Source organism: Opisthocomus hoazin, chromosome 1, assembly GCF_030867145.1.
Source record: "Opisthocomus hoazin isolate bOpiHoa1 chromosome 1, bOpiHoa1.hap1, whole genome shotgun sequence".
In the NCBI taxonomy this organism is placed as follows: domain Eukaryota; kingdom Metazoa; phylum Chordata; class Aves; order Opisthocomiformes; family Opisthocomidae; genus Opisthocomus; species Opisthocomus hoazin.
In genome coordinates this window covers 15,053,955-15,078,407 of record NC_134414.1, presented here as the reverse complement: position 1 = coordinate 15,078,407, position 24,453 = coordinate 15,053,955, and the positions used below count along the sequence as shown (strand labels likewise).

General features: G+C 45.1%; 1 protein-coding gene across 2 annotated transcripts in view; it reads right to left on the bottom strand.

Annotated features, from left to right (window-relative positions):
* Positions 1 to 801: 801 nt before the first annotated feature.
* PANX1 (pannexin 1) overlaps positions 802 to 24,453 on the bottom strand; it is a 30,941-nt gene continuing 7,289 nt past the window's right edge. The window contains exons 2-6 of one of the 2 annotated variants that reach the window (XM_075417488.1): positions 20,628 to 20,767; positions 7,091 to 7,314; positions 5,407 to 6,077; positions 3,328 to 3,448; positions 802 to 2,589 (exon numbers count right to left, since the gene is read on the bottom strand). In XM_075417488.1, coding sequence (XP_075273603.1) covers positions 3,363 to 3,448; positions 5,407 to 6,077; positions 7,091 to 7,314; positions 20,628 to 20,767 — 1,121 coding nt within the window. In that variant the 3' untranslated portion in view covers positions 802 to 2,589; positions 3,328 to 3,362. Of the gene's footprint in view, positions 3,449 to 5,406; positions 6,078 to 7,090; positions 7,315 to 20,627; positions 20,768 to 24,453 lie in introns of both variants that reach the window. The other variant, XM_075417485.1, reaches the window with a different exon arrangement.

Genomic DNA, 24,453 nt, shown 5'->3' with positions numbered 1-24,453 from the left:
CACCAAGTGGCTTCCTTCTTAGAAAGTTTTAACTCAGACACACAGAGGTCACCACAGAGAGTAGACAGGGGTGGTGGTGTGGTGGAGGTTAAATCCCTCTTACCACCTCCATCTTCAGAAAACCACTCATGACCTGATTCCTATCTTCATGTTCACAAAGTGCAGCCAGGACATCCTTTGCTCGTAGGCTCATTAAACGGGGCTCTAGGCTTGGGCCCTTCACTTGTCATCAAAACTGCTACTAAGAAAGCCATCCACTGCTCCCAGTAAGAGAAACAAGACATGGGCCTAAAATACAGAGGAGGAAGAGCAGCGGGGTACAGCTGCTTTTAGAAGCACACATCTGCTATTAGAATCAACATTTTTACTCTCTCTCTGTGTAATGCAGTTTAAAATCACAAGTTTTAAACCTCACAAAGTAGCGAAGCGCCACTGGACGGTGTTATAAGGCAAAGAGCATGCAGAGCAGCTGGCTGCAACTCTCCTGCTTTTGGAGGACTATTAATATCCAAGTGATGGAGAGAGAAGGGTCGGACAGAGGACAGCACGGACCAAATCTGAATCTCAACATTGCTATTATACTTTCTGGGGTATTTAAGAAAAGACAGACAGTTGTAGCTGTTTCTAGAAAGAGCATAGTGATGAAGAGGCTGAAGATTGACTCTTTTCCTTAAGACCTAAATTGGAATTTAGCTCATCTTTCAAAAAGGGCAAAATACAGAAGGAGAGGTGCCACTAAAATGTAAGTAGAACTGAGCTCAGCAGTTGCAGCAACACATCCTAGAACAGTAAGATACAGCTGAAAATCTCAAACATGCTGAGACTATGGCCAATTTTTAGATGGTAGCTCACACAACGGATAGGCTATTTATGTGCTGATGTTTTCTCAACAGTTTTTAAAGGTTAAACAGATTTTGTACCAATTCATGTTGCTCTGACAATTTTATGAGAACAAAAATTAAAAGAACACAATTCTAACTACTGTTCCAAAAAGTTTGCTCAGGGTTTAGCATCAAGCCACATATACCACAGTACTGGTTTTCAGATGGTGACATGCAACTGTTCCCAGAACCTTCAGCCACTTACGCTGCTGTAGTTCACTAAATTCATTTTATTTAAATAACCAAGAAGAATTGATACATATTTGATTGAGCACTTTATAAGACAGTGGGAGATTCACTGCAGCAAGTCATAGTTTTAAATACAAAAGGAGAATTAGTAAAAAGTTAGGTTCATATCCAACATAAAACATGAACATGTTGCTTTCAGGAGCTTTGAATTTTAAAGACTGAGAACTCTACTTACATCAAACAGTTTAAACACATCCACATCACAAAATCTTAGTATTGCACTATGGCTCCTCGTCCAAAACACACAACGCACAATGTGCTTCTGCATTACCCACGTACAAAGGACCACCAGCAACACATCAGCACAGCCAGACAGAAACAATCTAGAAAAGGTCAGAGGGGCTGTAGGTTTGCTGGGAGACGTACGGCAGTAAAATCGACCAGTTGGGACCACCAGTACCCAACACAAGCCCTTTTTTTTGCTGGTAATGCAACAGACATTAGAATTGCAGCTGTGCTACTGTCCTATGCAGAGGTAGCACAATACTATGGCTTTAAAGGCTTTCTTTTAAATAAGGCTTGTCTTACCTGAAAGCCATATAATAACCGAAGAGCTCTTTAATGCTAGCACAAAGTACAGTGTGGCAGCACGTAGGGATCCGCTTGTTTAGCAGCGGCTGCCAAATCCAAGTAGGTACATTACTTCTTTGAAACCAGCCGCAGCACACAGAGCTCCGTGCAAAGGTAGTCACACCAGTTACTTCTTTCTCCCCCTCCTCCTCAGCCGTACAGAGAACACTGCGGTCGAGAATACAATAGCGGGTGACACAGATGAACTGGAAGTCCTACCTAGCTATAAAAGAGGTCCTGCTTTGTCCAAAGAGACAACCCGGAAGAGGTGACAGGCAAAACGTTTCATTTACATGGACAATATGGAAAAACAAGTGAGTGTGTCACATTTGTGAAAGATACACACTACCACTGTGGTGCTTCAACCCCCCTCACCCCACCTTGCATCTAGAATTCGAGACAAAGGTCACTTTAATCTTCATTGAAGGTAGGGGCAGGGGGATGATGATATTAAAGCTGAATGCTACTCTCCCCAAACAGCACAGCAACAAACCAAGACAGCTTTCCAATATACAAACATTTCCTCTTCTTTTGCCTGTTCCAGTCCACTTCAGTATCTTATCCTTAATCAAAGTTCAGCCACAGCGTGTGTAGGGAGAACAACTTTTCATCGCATTTACATCTGTCTCGCTTCGGCCGTCAGGCGCTTGGTTCTGCTGAGGCACTCAGGTGCTGCTGTAACACCAGTGGGACTGACTTCTCGAGTCGGGTTTGGAAGACAGCACAACTAATATTGCATTTAATAGTACGAACATGTTGGTTGAAACAAATTCCACACATACAAACGTTACAAAACAACATCCACAAACCATTACAAAAATGGAACCAGCTTCACTGATCTTCAGTCCAAACTCCAAGGTGGATTTTTTCATCACTAAGGACAAAACAACTGAGAAATAGAAATTAAACTAACATTTAGCTTACCTACCATTACGTTTCTTATAAAAAAAACAACAAAAAAAGTGTTAAGTCATTATTAATTTATGAATACATAAAAAATTCAGAATCCCTAACAATTACAGTACCCCCTCATACTAAGCCTGTTTGTAGTTTCGTTTCCATCAGTGCCAAGTAACAATCCCAGACATCAGTGTTGAGCTGGCTAACCAAGACATCTCAGGCTGAACAGAGCAACCTCTGTTTTTGCTGTGAAGACACAGCCAATATCAGTGGCCAGCCACCACCTGGTCCAGATTAACCAGACTCATTAAAAGAAAAACAAACCCAACCTTTTCCAGGGCAGAATGCCCCAAGAGGCCTCACTTCAACCCCAGACCTGAGATGGCCGCTCCCAGCAGAGCAATACTTCAGAATGCAGTGGGGCCATCACTTTGTTACTGACAGGGTTCTGTTTCCCATCCCTGTACAGCACAGTGCTAGTTCTTTCCTGCTGCCAGCTTCTGTTGCATTCAATGCATGTCACTTGTTACTCATGACAGAAATTTTTTGTTCTTCTTGTTCCTTGTGTGTTTTTTTTTTTTAATAAATTATGAAAGTCTATAACATGCTTTTTCAGGTACATGATTTCTGATTATTATACAACAAGTAGTCTGTTTGTATACAAACAGAGTAGTTTGGCCTCTGAGGAACTGTCAGGCTATCGCGACGGTTGATTTAAGAGCAGCACCTTGCGTCGAGCGCAGTGAAGGCAGCGGAGAGGCATCAGCAGGAAGAATCAATAAGTCTTTGGCGAAGTCTTTTATCTTCTCTTGGACTCACGTTGCCACTTGCACCACGGTCTGTCAAAACTAAAGAGAAAGTAAACCTTTAGAAGCGAAAGGGCCATCAAACCACCCGACATATTCTCATTCGCAAGGGGACGGCCACCAAGACAGAGCTGCAAGGGTGGCTGTCCCGCACCGTGCTGGAGCTGCCTCCAGCCGCCCCGCGCAGCCCGGATGCGGCTCCCAGCAGCACGATGCCAGAGCCAGCACCTACCGCCGCTTCATCAACACGGTTACTTATCAAAACATGCTGATGGAACTAGTGACAGAAGAAAAGATGATGAGCCCCAGGCAAGGCTCTGCTGTCAGGCAGTGAAGCCAGCAGCGGCAGCCGGGCAGGAGAGGGCTGCACCAGCCGGAGCTGGCCATGAAACGGCAGCTTCTTCCTGCAACGCATTTTAACAGAGTTTGCAGCTTTGAAGTGTTTTTGTGAGATGAATAGAGTCTCAAAAGTTCTGCTTTCCGATAAAAACGAGTCAGACTTTCTATCAGATTTTTCAGCTCCTTGAGCACAGAGCTCCACCTTGAGCTCTTAAACTCTCCTACCAAAACCCACCCACCTGTCATTTCAAAAAGGGACACATTTAAGAGGAAAACTATTTTCTGTCAGAATCACTCCAAACTGCTTTAACTAGAGCTGGCTGCCAGAAGCGCTGCTTCTCGTCTGAAAAGAATTCTGCTTGTTTGTTCTGAATTTCCCTGTTGTGTAAATTGAGCTCTCCTCCAAACCTCATCCGGCAGCACTGCGCGACCAAAGCACAGAGGAACAGTTACCCTCTGGATGCTGCTGCTTCGTTTTTATTAAGCACAGGGCAGAGCTTTCTGAAGAGAAAGTAGATTTAACTCTTCCCTGCCTTTGAAACAGTTTTTTCACTTGCCCTCGGCATTGTGCTCGCCTACTCAGGTCAGCTGCTAAATGTTTTAGAGCATTTTCACTTCCACGAGTGAAGGACTTTGTGAAGAGGCAGCCCACAGAGTCTCAACTCCTGCGTTCGGGGATGTAGGCGTGAGGGTCCTGCTGCTTCTGTGCGGACAGCTACGACAGCGGTCATGCTCCCATCAAATGGGAAGAAAGCTTTTCCATCCCTTTATGCCTTTCCCTGGATATTTGGCTTCTCTTCTCTAATTCTGCACTTGAGGAGGGAACTGGAATCACATTTAAGATAAGCCACATTTTTTAGCACAGAATCTAAGACTACATCTCATGTAACAGCGATTGCTCAGAGCCAATCGCGTCTCGGAACTGGTGGGAACATTCAAAGAACAGCTGCAGCAATCCAGATCGACTCAGACCATTTTGGCAAAGATCACTTTACAGTCAATCTTCCCTTCTCTCTGTGTAAGAAGGAACAGGAGCGTGTTCGCTGGCCCCAGTCCCACTTCCCTTCTTTTGCCGTTTTCTGTTCCTCCGCCAGCGGCATTTCTGAGCATCGGATGTATTTTTACATTCATCTAAGATTTCTGCCAAAGCCTGAATGAAAAGCAGAAGCAGCACTTACTGCTCTTTTGAGCTAATCTCTGAAAAACAAATGGCCTGGAATCACCAGCTTTCTCACTGGAGCTTCTTAAAGCGCAATCTACTTTAGACCAACGTAGTGCTCCTCTACTGTGCAGGCGGTCTCAAGGAGTTCAAGCTCAGACAGCTGAAGCCTCTTGCTGCAAGAACAAACATGTCAGCAAGGACCACCAACTTAACAGACACTTCAGCATCTAGCCTGTGCCACCGACTTGCACTACAATTTTCTAGCACATACGTGAATTTGCAGACATGGCAAGGTCTGCGCAGGTCCATTTTCTTGTAGAATAAATTAAAATGTTTTTGGTAGGAATATACACCTAGATGAAACCTGCTTTGTTTTGCATGAATGAGGTTTTGGTTTAATGGATTCCTCATCTCTCTATACCAGCAGGTTTGGATGCAGTGTTTTTGTGGTGTTTCTTTCTTTGACTTTTCTTTTTAAAGAAAGAGCAGGTCACCTTACCTTGTAGCTCTGTTGCATTTTTTTCCAGCTCTTCTGCAGGTGTTTCTTCAGTCTTCTGCAACACAGCTGTCCCTGGCTTCCCATCCACGGTATCCGTCTTAATAGTACCAAGGTTTACCAACAGTTGCATGACATCAAACTTCTCAGAAACTGCAATGTTCTCCAGCACTTTGAGGCATTTAAATGATTTCAGTTCACTCACGTTTTCGTCAAGAAAGAGGAGATAAAGGCTTAAGTCATCAAAACACTTTGACTTAAGTTTCAGAACATCAAAAGTTGGCAGGATTTCATACACTTTGAGAATACTCGAACTCCACCTCCACGGAACAAACATTGCATACACTACCAGCGGCATCACTAGAAGATAGACTATCAGGTTAATATAGCTGAGTACCTTGAAGACACCAACAGCAATAAGCTTGCACTGAACCACTTCTGGAACAGTTGTGTCATTCTTTAAGATCCCAGTTTTGATAGTGCAGAGAAACTCATCACTCAAAGAGGAGAGGCTAATGTAGTAGCCCAGGTAGAGGCATGCAATGAAAATAATTACTAGAGTGAGTAAACGGCAGATAATGTATTTAATTATTAGGCATTTGGAATTCTTCTTCGTCTTCAGGTACTGCTCCACAATTGGGTATTTAAAATGGCTTTCAGATATTTCCCACAAACTGAAAGAGAGAGGAAGAAAACCAAATCACATAGATCAGATGCTGCAGCATTCACCTACCTCAAATTTCAAAGAAACCTAGTACTCTAACATAGGCACAAGACTGGATTTCCTCTTACTGGGCTCAATCAAGGGTAGTTTTACCAAAGTCAACAGAAAAACAACAGAATAGCAGGTAAATGAAGAATATTGACACTCTTATACTGAAAAGCCACTTAAGAGACAAAAGAGCTCAGAAAAGGAAAATGGAAAAAAAGTATTGCCTTCGCAGCAAAAAAATATTTTTGTTCTTTTCCAGGCCAGGTATACCAGAACAGGTATAGTAAGCAAACCCATAAGGAGAAGCAAACTTCCCAAGCATCTGTTTGGTAATAGCACGCTGGAAGGCTTTTTACTTGTCAAGACCTAAGTCTGCATTTTAAAGAACAGACTGAAGTCCCCACTGCACTGCCTTCTTACCTGAACATGCCAGGAGAAACAGGTCCCCTGACCTAGGACGAAGCAGAAACTGGATCTGCTTAGAACAGTGCACCAATTTGATCAGAGAGGAGGCTTTTGCTTTTGTTTGTTTTGGTGTTCGCTTTTTATTGTTGGGTTTTTTTTTCTTTATACAGAAGCTTTGCAAACCTAGATCTGAAAGAACAGGAGATGACAGGCTTTGCTCACAGCATGCAAGTGACTGTCAGGAACTGAAGACTACAGCCACCGCTGTTTTCTTGTGCTGTGGTGGGTAAAACTAATTAACACCTAATACAACTAAAGAAACCAGGACATCTCAGGTAATCAGTAATCTGTAGAGCTCATCAAATGTTTTCTTCAAAAAAAGAAAGTTATAAATTCCAGTGCCCAAGTGCCCACAATAATGATTTCAGATATCTTATTTTTTCAACAAAATTTAAAAGCATGTCAAGTCAACATTCAAACCTTTGCAATAAATTTCTAAGAGAGTGCAGGTGTCAAATCTGTTAAGAGCTTAAGGAAGAGAGCAAAGAAAGTCAAGCCCCAGCATCTTACCTCTGAGTCAAGTTCTCATTAACTGCTGGAACCAGGCCAGCAGGGTCCCTGGGGTCTCCACTGCGGATGCTGTTAGCAGCTTTGATTGCCCTGTTATAGGCTTTGTCAAGTTCTTCCATAATAAATTTCAGGTCTGAAGAAAGGTGAGGTGCCGCAGTGAAGCGCCAGAACAAACATGGTAGATACAGCAGGATAGCGATGAGCAGAAGGATGTATGGGAAGAACTGAAGGGAGAAAAAATTCAGATTAGGCTCTACTTGTACATAAAACGTCAGCCAGTCACCATCATTCCCTAGAAGTCTATTAAATTCCCTATAAGCCTATTAAATTCCCCATGATTTCATTTAAATGCTTTTAGTAAAACCCACTTCTGTGGTTATTGGGGATATGCAGGGAAGCAAATTCTCTTTTCAGACAGCTCCAGTAACCTTGCTGCTGCTTAGAGCTTCACAGAAAGGAAAAAAAAAAAAAAAAAAAGAAAGCAGAATAATGTTACCATGATCCTGATAACATTTTCATTGCATATTCAGAACTGCATTGCTGGAGCTGAAATTGAGAGAGGCAGCATTAACCTGGGGAACAAGAAATAGCAAAGGCAACCAAAGCAGCTGTCACAGAGGGTGACTGGAAGAGTAGGACAGCGCCATACAACTCTCCCTCCCAAATGTGTCACCACTGTTGATAGCAACTAAAATGCTCCAAACACCAGCAACATCTCTCCTGCTCTCCATTAGCTGTCAGGAGCTTAATGAATAGTCCATTTATAGTGCTGCATCTGCTGGCAAGCACACACAGAGACTGTAAAGGATGCAACTACGGTTGTAATATTTAAGGGTACTTAACTATTTTTAGATAACTCCTAAATGGAAACCAACACATGGCATCAGAATGGTCTGGTGTTAATGCAGCGCTGAGAAGTCAGCCCTTACACAGTCCCCATTGCTTAGGGAAAGGGCTGAAGCAGGTATAAAATATCACAGAATATCACAGAATAGTAGGGGTTGGAAGGGACCTCTGTGGGTCATCTAGTCCAACCCCCCTGCCGAAGCAGGGTCACCTACAGCAGGCTGCACAGGACCTTGTCCAGGCGGGTCTTGAATATCTCCAGAGAAGGAGACTCCACAACCTCCCTGGGCAGCCTGTTCCAGTGCTCCGTCACCCTCAGAGGGAAGAAGTTCTTCCTCATGTTCAGACGGAACTTCCTGTGCCTCAGTTTGTGCCCATTGCCCCTTGTCCTGTCGCTGGGCACTACTGAAAAGAGCTTGGCCCCATCCTCCTGACACCCACCCTTCAGATATTTGTAGGCATTTATAAGGTCCCCTCGCAGCCTTCTCTTCTTCAGGCTGAACAAGCCCAGTTCCCTCAACCTCTCCTCGTAGGGGAGATGCTCCAGTCCCCTCACCACCCTTGTAGCCCTATAGAACAGTTTGAAGTCTTTCCATCTTTCTTATAGTCATCAGCGAGTAGGAGTTTACACCATGAGATTTAATCTCTAACTCCCTCCAGCTGCTGGGAAGATGGCATTTTCTATCTACTGTGACATCATATTCAAGGTGTACTTTCATACGTAACATTACCCTTACAGAGACATGATGTGACACCACAGAACCATAGAATGGTTTGGGGTGGAAGGGACCTTACAGATCATCTCGTTCCAACCCCCCTGCCATGGGCAGGGACACCTTCCACTTGGTCTAGCTGCTCAAAGCCCCATCCAACCTGGCCTTGAACACTGCCAGGGAGGGGGCATCCACAGCTTCTCCGGGCAACCTGTGCCAGTGCATCAGAACTAGTTAGACAAGCAGTTAGTTAATAAAATGTACTGCAAATTTGGCTAATCTCTAATTCATTACATTCAACTTTTGATAGTAAGCACACTTTACTCAAATCCAGCATCAGGTCCTAAGGAATTTTGAATTAATTGTGGTGAACAAATTTGAAACGGATTTAAGGCATCTTAAATGTTACGGCCGTGCACACATGTATTCACTGAAAAAGCCAATGGAGAATTTTAGAGGAAATTTGGATTGAAGTCATTAATCAGTGCAAGCAGAACAGCTCCACTTACATTTGTAGATATTTAACAAGATGAGAATCTGGACCCAATACTAATATGTGAAGTTGTGTTTGCATTAATCAAGAGAGATTGAAGTTGTGTATGCACATAATAAACAATTTGATGTTATTTAACATTTTATCCAGGAATGCTACTTCTAATATCACCTACCATTAAAGCAAAATCTTATGTTATTATTAACACTAGGAATGCATATGACATATTGGCACATAAATAAAAACTGACTTCTTAAAGGAACTGCATCAGCAACTGAGGATTGTAATAAAGTCCATGACTCGGGATGTGCACGTTCTCTGCATAGCAGTCAGATTGGAAATTTGTGACACACAGTAAGACAAAGCCATGAAAAGCACGAAATAGCCACAGAAAACTGAGGATGTTGTATTAAAAGGTCAGCTTTCCCTTGCAGCCCTTCTCATAAATTCACACTTCAACCGCTTCTGCTCAGTAGTAACATAATTGAACTCGGCCAAAATTGCTCTTCAGTCTCTAGATAAGTCCTCAAGAAAGAAAACTTCAGGAAAGGCTCATCTTTAGAACTGAAACAGAAATCCTGCGGGGATGGGCTAACCAGTAACAAGACTGGTCAGAAGCCTGGTTGACAAAGCAGAGTGGACCATAATGATACCGTGCATCCCACCAGAGGCAGCTCTTCCCCACCAGCAAGGAACCAGCATCAACCCCGAGCCGCTGTATCATAGGCTCACAGAATGGTTTGGGTTGCAAGGGACCTTGAAGACCATCTAGTTCCAACCCTCCTGCCATGAGCAGGCACATCTTCCACTAGACCAAGTTGTTCAGAGCTCCATCCACCCTGGCATTGAACACCTCCAGGGAGGGGGCAGCCACAGCTTCTCTGGGCAACCTGTGCCAGTGTTTCACCACCCTCATGGTGAAGAATTTCTTCCTAATATCTAACCTAAATCTGCCCTCTTTTAGTTTAAAGCCATTCACCCTTGTGGCTGTTTCTACACACCCTTGTGAAAAGCCCCTCTCCATCCTTCCTGTAGGCCTCCTTCAGGTATTGGAAGGCTGCCATAGGGTCTCCCCACAGCCTTCTCCTCTCCAGGCTGAACAGCCCCAACTCTCTTAACCTGTCCTTGTAGGAGAGGTACTCCAGCCCATCATAGCTGTGGCCTGTCCCCTCTCCACTGCAGGGCACTGACCTCACAGACCCAGAGGGATCCAGGGGATTCCTTCTGATCTCCTGGAATTGCTGGGGACTGCTAATCTCCTCAGTACTTCCAGTGAATCCATACTATCTTCTGCACCACTAAACCATGCTCACCGAATGGATTGTCTACAGTCACCATCAGAAATTTCTGCCCTCCAGAACTCTTACCTACTCCAGCACCCAAGACAGCCCTCGGGTACGGGTGCTGCTCTTCTTTCTGAGCTGCTAACTGCTTTTGAGCAAACTGAGCAAGCTCACTCTCTGTAAACCATGTCCTTAGTGGCTGTCACCTCCCAGCTCTCAGGTCTACTTGCTGCACCCTTGACACGATCTTTCCCCTGCTCCAGCAGCCTCTCAAAACTGTGCAGACCCCTGCCCTCACTACCTCCTCTCTTCCCTCTTTCTACACAGCAGATAACCTCCGATTGTTTGGGTTTTTTTCCATCCTTTCCCATTGAGATTTAAAGCTCTGGTATGTCCAATGTTTTGCAGACATCTCGTCAACTCAAACCCACCAGCTCAAGAATCTGCCCTTCGTATTTGTCTCTGTGGACAATGCCACTGGGTCTCTCAGGTGAGGTCCTGGATGCTTGGTCCACCCAAAGCTTTATGGTTTCATGAACAGGCTCTTTCAGTCCTCTGCCTTCTGTATTATGTAGAAGTAAAAATTATTCATCTATAAGCACAGCTTAAACTTATCTAAGCTCCTCTAAGCTGCCACAACACCTTTTTCCACAGGCCTTAACAAATTCCAGCCTGTATAAGATTGCTGCAAAGCCTGTTTGACTTCACTTACTTCTGTCATACAACCCTTAGCACCCTTCCACTGGTGCCAGGTAGGGAAAGAAACAACAAAGAAACATCTGATTTAGTAAGGAGCAGCCAAAGCTTCTTGTATTGGTTTATACCACTTGGCTTTACCACTCACTCATTTGAAATTTCACAGGTGTCAGGAGGATTTATGAATTCCCTTTCTGACCCTCAAAACAGGAAATGCCACCAGCAGTATCCAATTAATCCTTGAGATCTCTTTACCACGAGGCCTACAAGACATGCGGCAAGAGGCAAGATAGTTGACAAACTGAAGTCACAGACCAAAACCTCCAATGTCCCACTCCCCATGTCTTCCTTGATACCTAGAAAAAGACTCTGTGGCCATGTTCTGCACTTTTGCAGCACATTGGCATCAGCCCTGTTGCTCTGCCCCAGATCTCCTCCAATCCCACCCATCTCCCCTGCCTCATTACAGACTGTTGTCTTAGGAAGACAAGCCTCTGCTGTCTTCCCCTGCACCTTCTCCTCTCCCCGACTCCTTCACCACCACCTCTTCACCTAGAAGCTTCACACCACTGGGCCAAAGGCACATTTGCCATGTGTTCGCTGGGCGTCCCCTCGCCACGCTCTCATCAATCCCAAAGCTGCAGCTTATGGCAGCATGAGAAAACACTATGCAGCTCTTTTCTGAATGGTCTCAAAACCAGCGCAGCAGCGTGACCATTAGCCCAGCTCTTTTTGTCTGGAAACAAAAGCCTTTATTAGTCAGCCCTTCCACAGCACTTGATGCACGACTCCATCCTTCTCGGATTCTGGCTTTTTTAGAAATAAAAGATACGCTTGTTCTATCTGTTAACAGTAGGCTTAGATAACTAGCAAATTGTTTTGAATCATTAAAATTTAAGGCCTTGAATCAACAGGCAGAAGTGAAAATGCAAAGTCATCTGGCATGAGTCCTAGGTTTCAGAGCAACAGACCCAGATTATCCGGCTCATCTGACTACATTGCACTGTCACACATAATGACTTCCCATTTTAAGAAGAGGACTCTGTGGCATTCATACACAGATGAGCGTGTGCCCTATGCCTCTTGTATGGTTTATGTATTTACTTCCAAGGCACCAAATACACAAGGAGGAAATGCTACCTCAGTCTTGGATAGTCTGCAGTATTTAACTTCAATGGGAAGCGTCACTGACATCAAGAACTTTACGGTCAAAGATATGCCAGAGAAAGATATTGGCCTAAAGTAAAACTCGTTTTTTTCCTTTGCTGTCTAGTTATCAAGTTCCTATTCAACGGCAAATTCACAATGTTGGATGTTAAGACGGGATGAGACTGCCTAACTGAGGAGAGGTCCTCTGAAAGCAGATTAGAACAGATACATTAGAACATATACATTATCCTTTGGTTCAAAACGTTCCTTTCCGAACTTCATTAGCGAAAGTGCATTGAGGGCTACAACACTGTGCTTCAACCTGGGTGCCCTGAGTCTTCATTTCCACCCAGCTGCAAGGAGGAAAGGACAGACAAAAGCACAGCAAGTTCAGCACTCAAAACCAGAGTAGCAGAGCTTCAGCTAGGCTAATCCAAGTTTCTGGAAGGTACTAGGCATAGGTACTGCGTAATTAATATCCAGCATGTGACAGACAAAAGTAGCAGTGCATGCACCAGGGACTCAAACTAGAGTCCCCTGTATGTTTTCTGCTAAGTATTGCTGAGCTCCTGAAAGCTAAAGATGATGGAAGCAGGTTCACCTGCCTTGCTTGTCCCTTAGTCTGATGTGGGACAGCAAGCTGGGTGGGACAGCAAGCTCCTGAGGAAGCAGAGTGCTAGGAAGCCAGGAGGTCAACTGCCCCTCATCCTGAACTGCTGCAACTCGTTTCACTTGACAGACCTTTGAGCTCTGTATCATGACAGGCTATACCCTTACTCCTCCTGAAAGCCGAGTCTACCTCATACCTGAGCAGGGTACGTCAGGCAACTCAACACCAGCAACTGCCAAAGCCCGTGTTAACCGGTACTGACAGGGCACTGAAATCCAAGCCTCATCCGAGCAGAAATCTGTGCAGAGAAGGATTCCTCCTTCCAGGCTAAAGACGCGTGTGTTCAACATCACTGCTCTGCAACAAGTAACCGAAATGGGAACTGCAGAATTAGTGCCTCTCTGTATCTCACGGCTGTACTCTGAGAGTAACACATCGCACAGGGCAGTCAAAGACGGAGAGAGGACCAGACCTGACACCGGCCGTTTGGAAGCCTGTGCCACAACGCTCCACCAAGCCCTGCAATACAGAAAGCATGATCTTTCTGGAGAACAAGAGCTTAGGAAATTAGACGTCCACGAGTGTTACGATGCAGAGCCCTGATCCCCCATCTCAGCACATCGTTTACAGTCTTGTGTTCTACACGTGCAAAAGCAGCCATAAAGGTTATTGTCAAAACAAATAATTTATGCACATCAAAATGCTTACACTTCATAGATGTGTGCTGTTTTCTTACATCACTGACCATAAACAGGGAACGCATTCTTAAATCCATACTAGCTGCTATGAATGAAGAAGAATAATAACCTGCACGCACGCAGTCCAAACTCCAGAAATCTCGTATCTGTTTAACACACTGAACACTTCTGAAGTCGTGATCATTTATTCAAGTGCCTGCATTTGCTCCTCTCATGAGGATTATCTACACAAACTGAATGCATATTTTCCACAAGTCTGTCTTACCAGAATTTATGAATATCTACATTCAGATAAATATTCAGAATATGAACCATCTTTGCTACATTTCAGTTCCCAGTGCACACACACAGCCATTCACTGATAAATGCATATACAGTGCTAATACTACAAATATTAAAGCGAGTTCCTAATATTCTCATTACGTATTTATTCACCTCTTATTGGGAGGCCAGGGAAACAAGCTTTGAAGACATCAGTCCATTTAAGTTAATTTGTTAGAAATCAGCTAACTGTTCAAAAAGAAGTGTTTTGAGGAATCTGTTTGCATAAGCACATAAGACAATGGAATCATGAAACTGTCTTTTAAAGATGAATTAACATCACACTCTCCTGAAGGTGAAAGGAAAAATCACACTAAAATACAAAATAGTCTATTTTAACATCCCCAGCTTCAACTGTGCTAAGATACAGTAAATACACAGCAAATAAGTTAAAAGGGCATTTAAAAAACTTCTTCATAAGCTCAAATATGATTTTATCCTCCAAAGAAAATACAGGTGACAAGAGTGGTGTGACCCAAAAGGTATTTTCAAGACAACCTTGTCTCTAAATTGGAGAGACATGGATTAGGTGGATGTACCACTCAGTGGATGACAAATTGGCTGGATGGTCACGCTCAAAGAGTTGCGGTCAACGGCTCAATGTCCAAGTGGAGACCAGTGATGAGTGGTGTTCCTCAGGGGCCAGTACTGGGACCAGCACTGTTTAACATCTTTGTCAGCGACACGGACGGTGGCATTGAGTGCACCCTCAGCAAGTTTGCTGATGGCACCAAGCTGAGTGGTGCAGTCAACACGCTGGAGGGAAGGGATGTCATCTAGAGGGACCCTGATGGGCTTGAGGGGCAGGCCCGAGCAGATCTCATGAATATTAAAAAGGCCAAGTACAAGGTCCAGAACATGGGTCGGGGCAATCCCGAACATAAACACAGCCTGGTGAAGAATGGATTGAGAGCAGCCCTGAGGAGAATGACTTGGGGATGCTGGTGGATGAAAAGCTGGACATGAGCTGGCAGTGTACATTCACAGCCCAGAGAGCCAACCACATCCTGGGCTGCATCAAAAGCAGGGTGGCCAGCAGATCGAGGGAAGTGATTTTGCCCCTCTACTCTGCTCTGGTTGAGACCTCACCTGGAGTCCTGCGTCCAGCTCTGGAGCCCCCAGCAAAAGAAAGACATAGACCTGTTGGAGCAGGTCCAGAGGAGGCCACAAAAATGATCCAAGGGCTGGAACACCTCTCCTACGAGAAAAGGCTGAGAGAGTTGGGGCTGTTCAGCCTGGAGAAGAGAAGGCTCCGGGGAGACCTTCTAGCAGCCTTCCAGTACCTAAAAGTGGCCTACAAGAAAGCTGGAGAGGGGCTTTTTACAAGCGCATGTAGGGACAGGACAAGGAGGAATGGCTTTAGACTGAAAGAGGGCAGATTTAGGTTAGATAAAGGGAAGAAATTCTTCACCATGAGGGTGGTGAGGCCCTGGCACAGGTTGCTCAGAGCAGCTGTGGATGCCCCCTCCCTGGAGGTGTTCAAGGCCAGGTTGGACGGGGCTTTGAGCAACCTGGTCTGGTGGAAGGTGTCCCTGCCCATGGCAGGGCTTTAGGCTCCATTCCAACCCAAACCATTCTATGACCTAATCTACAGAAAGCCTGCCAAGGTCTGGATAAAGATGGCTGGCAGAAGATGAGAACTGCTTTAATAGCACTTTTCTAATTTTACTGCATCTTCAGTGCTTATTTCCTCTGGGCAAACACTATTAAAGTCACTGCAAGCATTCTGACTTCTCCCATACCTAACAGTGGTCAAACAGAACTTTAAGTACAATAGCACATAGCTGTTAAGCTGCACAGGTGTCAATCACAGCCTTGAGGAAATTCATTGGCATACAGTACTCAGCAAAAAGGAAGCAGTGAAGTGTCTTCACTCGAGACGAAAATATTTCTCATTAAAATGTAAGATCATGGTGAAGCATCTGCTTCTTCAGCTCCAGATTTCTATTTGGCATGGGGAAGAGCCTGAGCAAAGGCACCAGCCCCCAAACAGGCTAATGACAGCAACGGCATGTTTCCAGCAGCAAAGGTGTTCAGCTCCCTCTTGATATGACCTGTTCCTGTCTGAGTTGATGGGAGATGTTTCACTATTGTACAGGGCAGAAACGTGAGCCATAAATGACTCCTCACTCTGGTTGAAATACTGTCCTGCCTCCAGACCTGAAAGTGAATCTCAAACCACACATGAACCACACATGACCTTTTTTACCCCACCTGTTACTTAGGTTCTGTTTTGATACAGCTTAAAAACTGTATTTCTCCAATTTCAATTAGTAAGACTAACATGACTCAAGTAGCTCTAACACTACACTCTCAAAGAATGGTTTATAAGTGCATCTGCATTCATGTTTCTTTGCTCTGACAGCCCTTACTCCCTCTGGGTGGGACTTTATAGGTGAAACATGAGAAGTCCTCAGCCAAACTAAGAAGTTCTACAAACTGTGAGTAACGAGGACCAGATAACAATCATGATTATAAACATACCAACAACATAATGAAGAACCTCAGGGGATTTTTTTGGTGTACTTACAGACAAGCAATTCAAAGAACAACCCACAGGTCCAAGGTAAATCTTACTTCTATCACAAAAAGTGAGTATTTTCAACAAGATAAGGTTCACTTCACGCATACAAAGACTTCAGACCCGCTCTTTGTATGCAGTACTTTGAGCATCTGAGCCAGACAACTGACCTCTCCTGGCTGTGCCGTATGTGAAGACCTCTTCTTCGTGCTGCCAGTCAGATGAACCATTTGCCTGCATTTCACACTGGTACACATCCCCTCCTTCCGAAGTCCCATCTAATCCCTTTTCCTCTACTTTGCTTGCCTTTATCTTCCTCCTTGATTCTCCCCAATTAATAATAGACTAGAAAATCAAGTAATGAAAAAAAGAAAAATACCTAGAAGTCTCTTGATCATAGGCACCTCTACCCTAGTAATCCAGATTCCTGGACTAGTGAGAAGTCATCACTCCACGTCCAAACGCCCCTCAACTTGCTTGGCTGCTGTCATGTCTGGTGGATGTCAAGAACCAGTAAGATGATGCTCACTGTTCTCCTGTATATGTTTGCATAAATTTCTCTGTGCACTATGGATTTCAAAGGCTTCACAGTGCAGTCTCCTCTTCCACCAGCCTGCAAGGACTGCCCACTCACAATGACCAAAAGCTTCACAGAATCACAGAATGTTCGGGGTTGGAAGGCACCTCTGTGGGTCATCTAGTCCAACCCCCCTGCCGAAGCAGGGTCACCTACAGCAGGCTGCACAGCACCTTGTCCAGGCTGGTTTTGAATATCTCCAAAGAAGGAGAACCCACAACCTCCCTGGGCAACCTGTTCCAGTGCTCCATCACCATCAAAGTAAAAAAGTTCTTCCTCATTTTGCTTCTATTCCAGTTTAAGATCAAGATAAGCTTTATCAAAGTAAGTTGTCAGGTGAAGCATCCATCTTTAGAGACAAAAAGCAAACTATCTGCACACAGGGAGCAAATACATGACTCTTCCAACCTACATCACCACTGTCTGTCTCTCTTTGCCACTCAGCTTTAGAAACCAATATCTCTGTTCTGACACTTCAGATATACACAAGAAACCTCTTGAGGGAATTAAGCCTAAATGGAAAACTCCAGAACAGAGACAACAGAAGAGTGAAGCCCGACCAGACAAAACTTCATCAATGAAAAACCTGAAGATGAGCCTTCTCAGAAGACTCAGCCATACAATCATTTTGTCAGCCTTTTCACTGACAAAGAGGAGGAAATATAGGCAGGACATACGATAGTCTCTTCTTCCCATTTATCTATCTGCAGAAAGTTTGTTTCTTGAATTGTGCGTTTGAGTACACAACTCATTTTGCTTTCTGCTAAGGGCTATTCAGTGTGAAGAGTTCTTCCAGGATCACTGGAAATTCACAACCCCTGTTCTCCAAGGAGAGAGGCCCTGGGCACCCTCTGGCAGTGCACAGACCACTAGAGAGTCAGAGAACCCAGAAAGCTGCAGTCCGCTCCTCCTCTCCACTCCAAAACAAGTTTCCAAACTGACAAATTCAAGTGTTGCCAGAGACCTCCCAGAGCAGAAAGCACAGCAGGTAAAGGTGCCCAGGCTTCGGGGATTGCCCCAAATTGAAACATACATTTTACTGATGGAAAAAAACAAAAATCCCAGTGCAAACATGTACTCTGAAACAGGAGGGAAATGGCAAGGTTTCAGTTTTTCTGTAATGCAGCCTGGGTTTGACAATCCTTAAGGGCAACGAGATGCCCAAAACAAAAGCAGGGCAAGTCACTGCAAGGTGGCTTCTTCACCAGCGAGCTGCATGGTCCTAATTCCTCTCCACACCACGCTGAGCACCGTCCTGGGACGCAAACCTTTGCAGCACTTCTGACAGAGCACAGGGAGTGTGCCGTAAGGAAATCCATCCATTTCAACCAGGAATCGGAGTCTACACCTCATTCCCCAGACACTGTAATATAATCCATTCTTAGGTGTTTTTTTATGGAGCCTTCCAGCATGCCAATATAGTCAGATGCAAAGTGAGTCAGAGTATTAGAAAGAACGTGAGATGCCTTGCAAGTAAAAGCACTGCTGCCCAGAAAGCAGATAAAAAGCTGTAAGTGTTGCTTTCAGAAAAATAGGGTGTAAAAATCTCTGCTGTTCCTCTGTGCGCATCCCTGTCCTTGCACTGCAGAGCCAAGTCTCCTCTCACCGGAGCATAGGAAGGCTCCCTTTCCTCATCAACATCACTGTGCTCCCACAAAGGTTCTGCTCTGCCCATTTTTAAAATGGTTATCTAGCCAAAATCTGCAGAGCAATGAGCTTGTGCGTACCTTGCAGCGCAAGGCTGGGGAGACAACCCTGTTTCCCCACAGAATCAACTGGTCCCCATGGCAAGCCACCCAGCAGCACAGCTGGGAGCTCCTGGCCCTGGATGCAAACAACAGCCAAACACCTTCAGATGTTCCCACCACAGCGGGAAGTGAAGTTCAGTGTTAATAGCTGCAACAACGCTCCTTCGCTGGAAACTTGTTAAGCGTGGAAGTTGATAAAAAACCAGTAGAAGGATATTAATTAATACTGGCCTCCAAACAGCATGTGCAGCTCCCAGTGCCCACTCAGTGGAATGGCAGGCAACTAAGCATGGTTAAGGTTAAGATGAGGCACCCAGACTCTGCTACAAGCTCTGACTCAGCTGTTCAGACATACTTCTTGCAGCCAGTCTGCAGGGTATTTACAAGGAAACATCACACACCATTAAGCTATCAAGGAGAAGCTGTGGGAAGAAGGGTCCTGCATCAGTTCCTGAGACAGCACTACTCAGCAAATCAACATGGGTTGCATCATAGGAGTATGACTACTGTAGCTGTTAGTCATCGCTGGCAAACTAGGAGACTAACAGCTATCAGCAGGTGACTATGGCATAAAATTCAACATAAAGAAATCGGGTAAAAAGAACTAATTTCTTCAGAGAGAGGCAGCAACGTATCCACGTTTGCAGGTGGGGTTTCTACCTATGCAAGCCGCCTACATTACGAGATGTCCCAGCAGTATTGACTGGCCTCTGTAGAAGGCCTGGCTGAAGTAAAATGGAATGCTAAATGAGCAAGGAAGAGTTCAGTCTAGAAACCAACAAGTCTTGCTTTAATATTCATGAAATGCAAGACCGTTGGGTCAAGGTTATGAGTGGCACTAACCGGAGAAGGCAGCAGTAAATTCTTACAGTTAGTGATATGAGACAGCAAACAAATCAGAGACAGCCCTGAATAGTCTTTCAGAGGCGATATCACCACCCAACTGGATAATAAAAGCTGAGGTACGGGATACACCAGCAAAACCCAGAAATACAGGTGCTGCAGGTTCCAGAAGTGAGCTCCCTCTGACACCAGGTTCTCCTCCGCTCCCAGGTGCCAGGGAGTTATTTGCTGGGCCAAGTAATAAAAGGGCTGGGGAAGGCAGCACACAGCACTCCAAATTTGCAGAGCTCCAACAGCATTTGTTGCTTTGGCATCAGCACTGCCCAAGCAGGGCAACACTGCCTGTCGAGCTGAGTCAGCTCCAGGCACTGGCATGGCATTTACTCAGGGTTTGTAACTCCTGACAAAGCTCAGCCAACTGCTTTGAGCCAGCTCAAGTATCTTAGAACCTACTGCACTTTTTACCCATAAAGGAAGTCTCTTACTGTGCATTCAGCATGACGATGCTTTACTCGGAGCAGCGAAAGCCAGCTCACGGTTTGCGGAAGCGCAGAAGAGCACACTGAAGACAGGGGTTAAACCTGTTGGTACCGGTGAGGAATTTCATCTCTCCCAAAATGCCTACCTGCTGTGAGTTCCTCTCCACGCACAACTGGCCAATAAAAACACAAAATATTTTTGCTATCCTGTTTTCCTAAAGTAAGCTTTTGATACAAGCATTAGGGCAGTTGTTGTGTCTTGTATCCTGATTTTAAAATAGTTCCTGGCTAAAGCCAGGTGACGTACTCAGCTCCAGGGCAACACAGCAACATTAATATTACTCTTGTGTCAGATAACTGGTGACCCTTTACTTAAAAGCAACAAATACCTTCTCCAGTACTACTCTCTTTGGAAGTAAGGGAAAGAGAACATTCTCTCTAAAAATAGAGAGTTAAGTCAAAGCCAAGGACTATCGTGGAGCAGAGGAGCAAGAAAAGTCAGACGAAGGCAGATTTCTACACGGAGACAACTCTTCCAGGAGAAGGAGATCTGTACATACTTTATGCAGCCACAGAGGAATGTTTTCTAAGGTGTTCTGGGATGGCTGTCTCTGCTGCACAGCTGCCCAGCAGTAGGAGTCCACATAAGCCGCTTGTCGCCAGGAGAAGGAGCTGGGTGCGAAACAGCTTATCTGAGCACCTGTGAAAACAAAGCAAAAGTTATCATATCCTCAAAAGACTGAAAAAAAAGAAAGCGAGTTAAGGAAGAAAAACTCACAGGCAAGATTTCACGGTACCCAAAGCTATTAGGTTATTTAGGCTGCATTATAGGTTAGGCATTAGGGTGCACATTAGGTTGTTTGGGGTGCATTAAGAAGAGTGTGGCCAGCAGGTCGAGGGAGATTCTCCTCCCCATCCACTCTGCCCTAGTGAGGCCCCATCTGGAGTGCTGTGTCCAGTTCTGGGCTCCCTAGTTCAAGAAAGACGAGGAGATACTGGAGAGAGTCCAGCGGAGGGCTACAAGAATGATGAAGGGACTGGGGCATCTCTCCTACGAGGGAAGGCTGAGGGAGCTGGGCTTATTCAGCCTGAAGAAGAGAAGGCTGAGAGGGGACCTAATAAATGCCTACAAATATCTGAAGGGTGGGTGTCAGGAGGATGGGGCCAGACTCTTTTCAGTGGTGCCCAGTGACAGGACAAGGGGCAATGGGCACAAACTGAAGCATAGGAAGTTCCGTCTGAACATGAGGAAGAACTTCTTCCCTCTGAGGGTGACGGAGCACTGGAACAGGCTGCCCAGGGAGGTTGTGGAGTCTCCCTCTCGGGGGATAGTCAAGACCCGCCTGGACAAGGTCCTGTGCAGCCTGCTGTAGGTGACCCTGCTTCGGCAGGGGGGTTGGACTAGATGACCCACAGAGGTGCCTTCCAATCCCTACCATTCTGTGATTCTGTTAAGCGATCGAATGAAACACAGCAGCTCTTCAGCAAACAGAGTCACTGAGTTCGCACTGCACCCGAAGGGATAAACTCCCCCAGCGAGTCTCTGATGTCTCCTAAGAGTTGAGACAGCATATTGGAAGCACCCATCTTTTGGCCCTATTTTCACAAGCTTTTGGTGTAATGTGACCTCCAAGACCTGTCTCACACTTCACTCAGGTTGGCCAAAGGGGAACCAGTAGATACAAAATGTGGCCATACAAGGCTGGTTTCCTGAGGAACGATGTACCATCACGTACACCACGCCGCCGTGTTTCCCAAACACACAACTTGCCGCTTACACATTTATTGAAACAAGACCTCAGACACCACCCGCTCAGCCCAGCAGTCCTTGCAGTGATGCAAGGGCAGGCTTGGCCCAGGGCGCTGCCAATTCTCCTGCCTCTAAGACCATGTGTGAGTTTTGAGGGGTTCAAGTTACACACGTGAAAATAGGGATTGCCCTTAGGTAGCTTCTGGCAGAGCAGTAGTGGCCCCCAGATACCTCCAAAGGGTGCCAGACCCCTCGCACCAGCGAAGCGATGGGCTGTGCCCAGGGTCCGGCATTCCACTGTCACCCCCACTCACTCCCAGCTCCTTTCTGGCTGCTCCAGAGATTCAAATCAAGATCAGGGCACTAATTGAGAGCAAAAGCAGCTATTTAGCCAGCCTCAGCCTTAGGGTCTAATTCTGCTCCAACCAGCTACAGGCACCAGGTGAGTCTTACCCCAGCATACCTTGGCGAGGAAGAGTGGTTATTAGATGTGGAGTATCAGAGGCTCCTCGGATGAGAGCTTGAAAAACAGGATGAGGGGGTTTGATTTTCTTTCCGAAGCTTTGGCAGTGAAAGCAAAAAAACCCACTCGTTTGCAGCAGGCTTTCCTAAATATTGCAACAAGATAGCTGTTTCACCAAACGATTACACAAAGTGGAGATGGCTCTTCCATGAACATCACTCTTCCAAGAGCAACCTCCAATGCGTCCTCCAACACACCACCAAGAGCAAAAGGGGGGAAATATCGCTACTTTTTATTTTCTTAATATAACCATCAAGATTGGTGCTAATGGCATCGCTGTGTCCTTTATAGGGAAACAGTATCTTGTATAAGACTGTATCATTCCGGCTTCTCATCTGGTTATCTTTTAGAGAATAAGAACTTCTTTTGTAACAGCAGCCAACCCCATTTGCCATGTAACTTGTATAGCCCCTTCACAACGTAGCATAGTCAAGGACCATTATGAATAAAAGTCTTTCCTTATGAGTCACTATTATAGCTATTTATAAGGCTCTAGTATCATAAGGACATGGTTTGACCTGTCACAAGCCTCTCTTATGAAAAACAAATTACTGTTTATCAGACCAGAGCTCATGTGATTTAGCAAAGTTGGCACCAGACAAGCAGTTGTGCTCTCCCAAAGCTTCAGGAGTTTCTGCTTTCCAGTGAATTTCCATTAGCTGTGGAAGCTCAAGAAATAATACACTGCAGGGGGGAAGAAAAAATAAAAGAAAAGAGAATTGGAGTGTATGTTCTCCACTGGACAGGGACTATTTATGCTCTGTTCTCATCACTTCACAAACCTCCTGCTGCTGGCTGTGCCCGGTGTACAGCAGCAAACAAGGGACCCTTTCGAAAGGATGTTCAGAAAGATGCTTTGTCCTATTTATGGCTGTGTGTCTGCAACAAGAAACACACTCCACGCGTTCATTCTCATTAACGGGTGAGAAACCACAGAAAATGATGGAGTGTTTAAATTGAAGAGGGAAAAGGCAGCCAGCCTCCTTCTTCAAAATTAGTGATGAAAAAGGCAGCCAACCTCCTTCTCCAAAGAGTTACGTGCGAAAGTTCATAGCAGAACTGCTACAGCGATGCCAGTGGTGCAGCAGAGCAGTGAACCTTGCTCTTCGAATCCCTGGGGACGTTGGAAACCTTTGGCATCTCGACTTGGGAACCAAGCAGATAGAGTTCGACACCAAGCAGAAGCTGGGGACACTCTGGTTATTGCACTGGTTTTTAACTTATTGCAGTCTTGGCTGTAAACACTTGTTAATGTAAATTGCAAATTTGCACTAAGCGGTAATGTTAAGACTTAAATGGAGAGGATGTTTTTGTGCATAATCTACACAGATGACAGATTATTAAATGCATCTGAAAATGGTCACAATTTTCCACCTTTTTCTCCTTCCTTCTCCCCTCCTCATAGCAATAGTAATAACAATAAATCTATACAGATAATTTACTTTACGTTGGGCTATTCTGGAGGAAGTGAAAAAGAAAATCTGTAGTTTTTATTAGAGAAGAAATTAGGCAAAGGGCCAAATGCCTTCCACCGACCCACTGTGCGAGCATGCATGCACAGGGTTAGTTTATGCAAGGCTTATAGTCCTCTGCTATCAAAGGACCAGCCTCCTGGCTTCGTGACGTGAAGCCATTCCTCATACTTTGCTCCCACAAGTAATAGAAGGGCAAAAGGTAAAGCAGCAGCCAAGCCCATAACAACAACAGGGAGATAAAATACACAGCGAGAAGGATGAGGAATAACAAATGACTGCATTTGTTAAGCAGTTGCCACAACAGTCTTTGGGCAAGTTATCATTACACTTGGCAACACACTTTTTTTTGTAATCATTCCCTGGTACTAAATCAGCTTTGGAGAAGGAGTGATGGGGACTTGACTTACACTTTTGCAAACAAATGAGGATAAAAAAATGCCACTTACTATGGCTGCTCTGAAGAGAAACCACCCAAAAGAGCTATAGAAACTAAAGGCAACGTCTCAATTTGTGCTCTGCCAACAAGCCCCAGCTACCTCCTCCATGTCTCCACCGGGAGAACGCTGTTGCTCTGCAGTGGGCTTCTCTGCAGCTCCTATACAGCACTGTAAAAGCTGGCATGGGCTTGCCTACAGGTG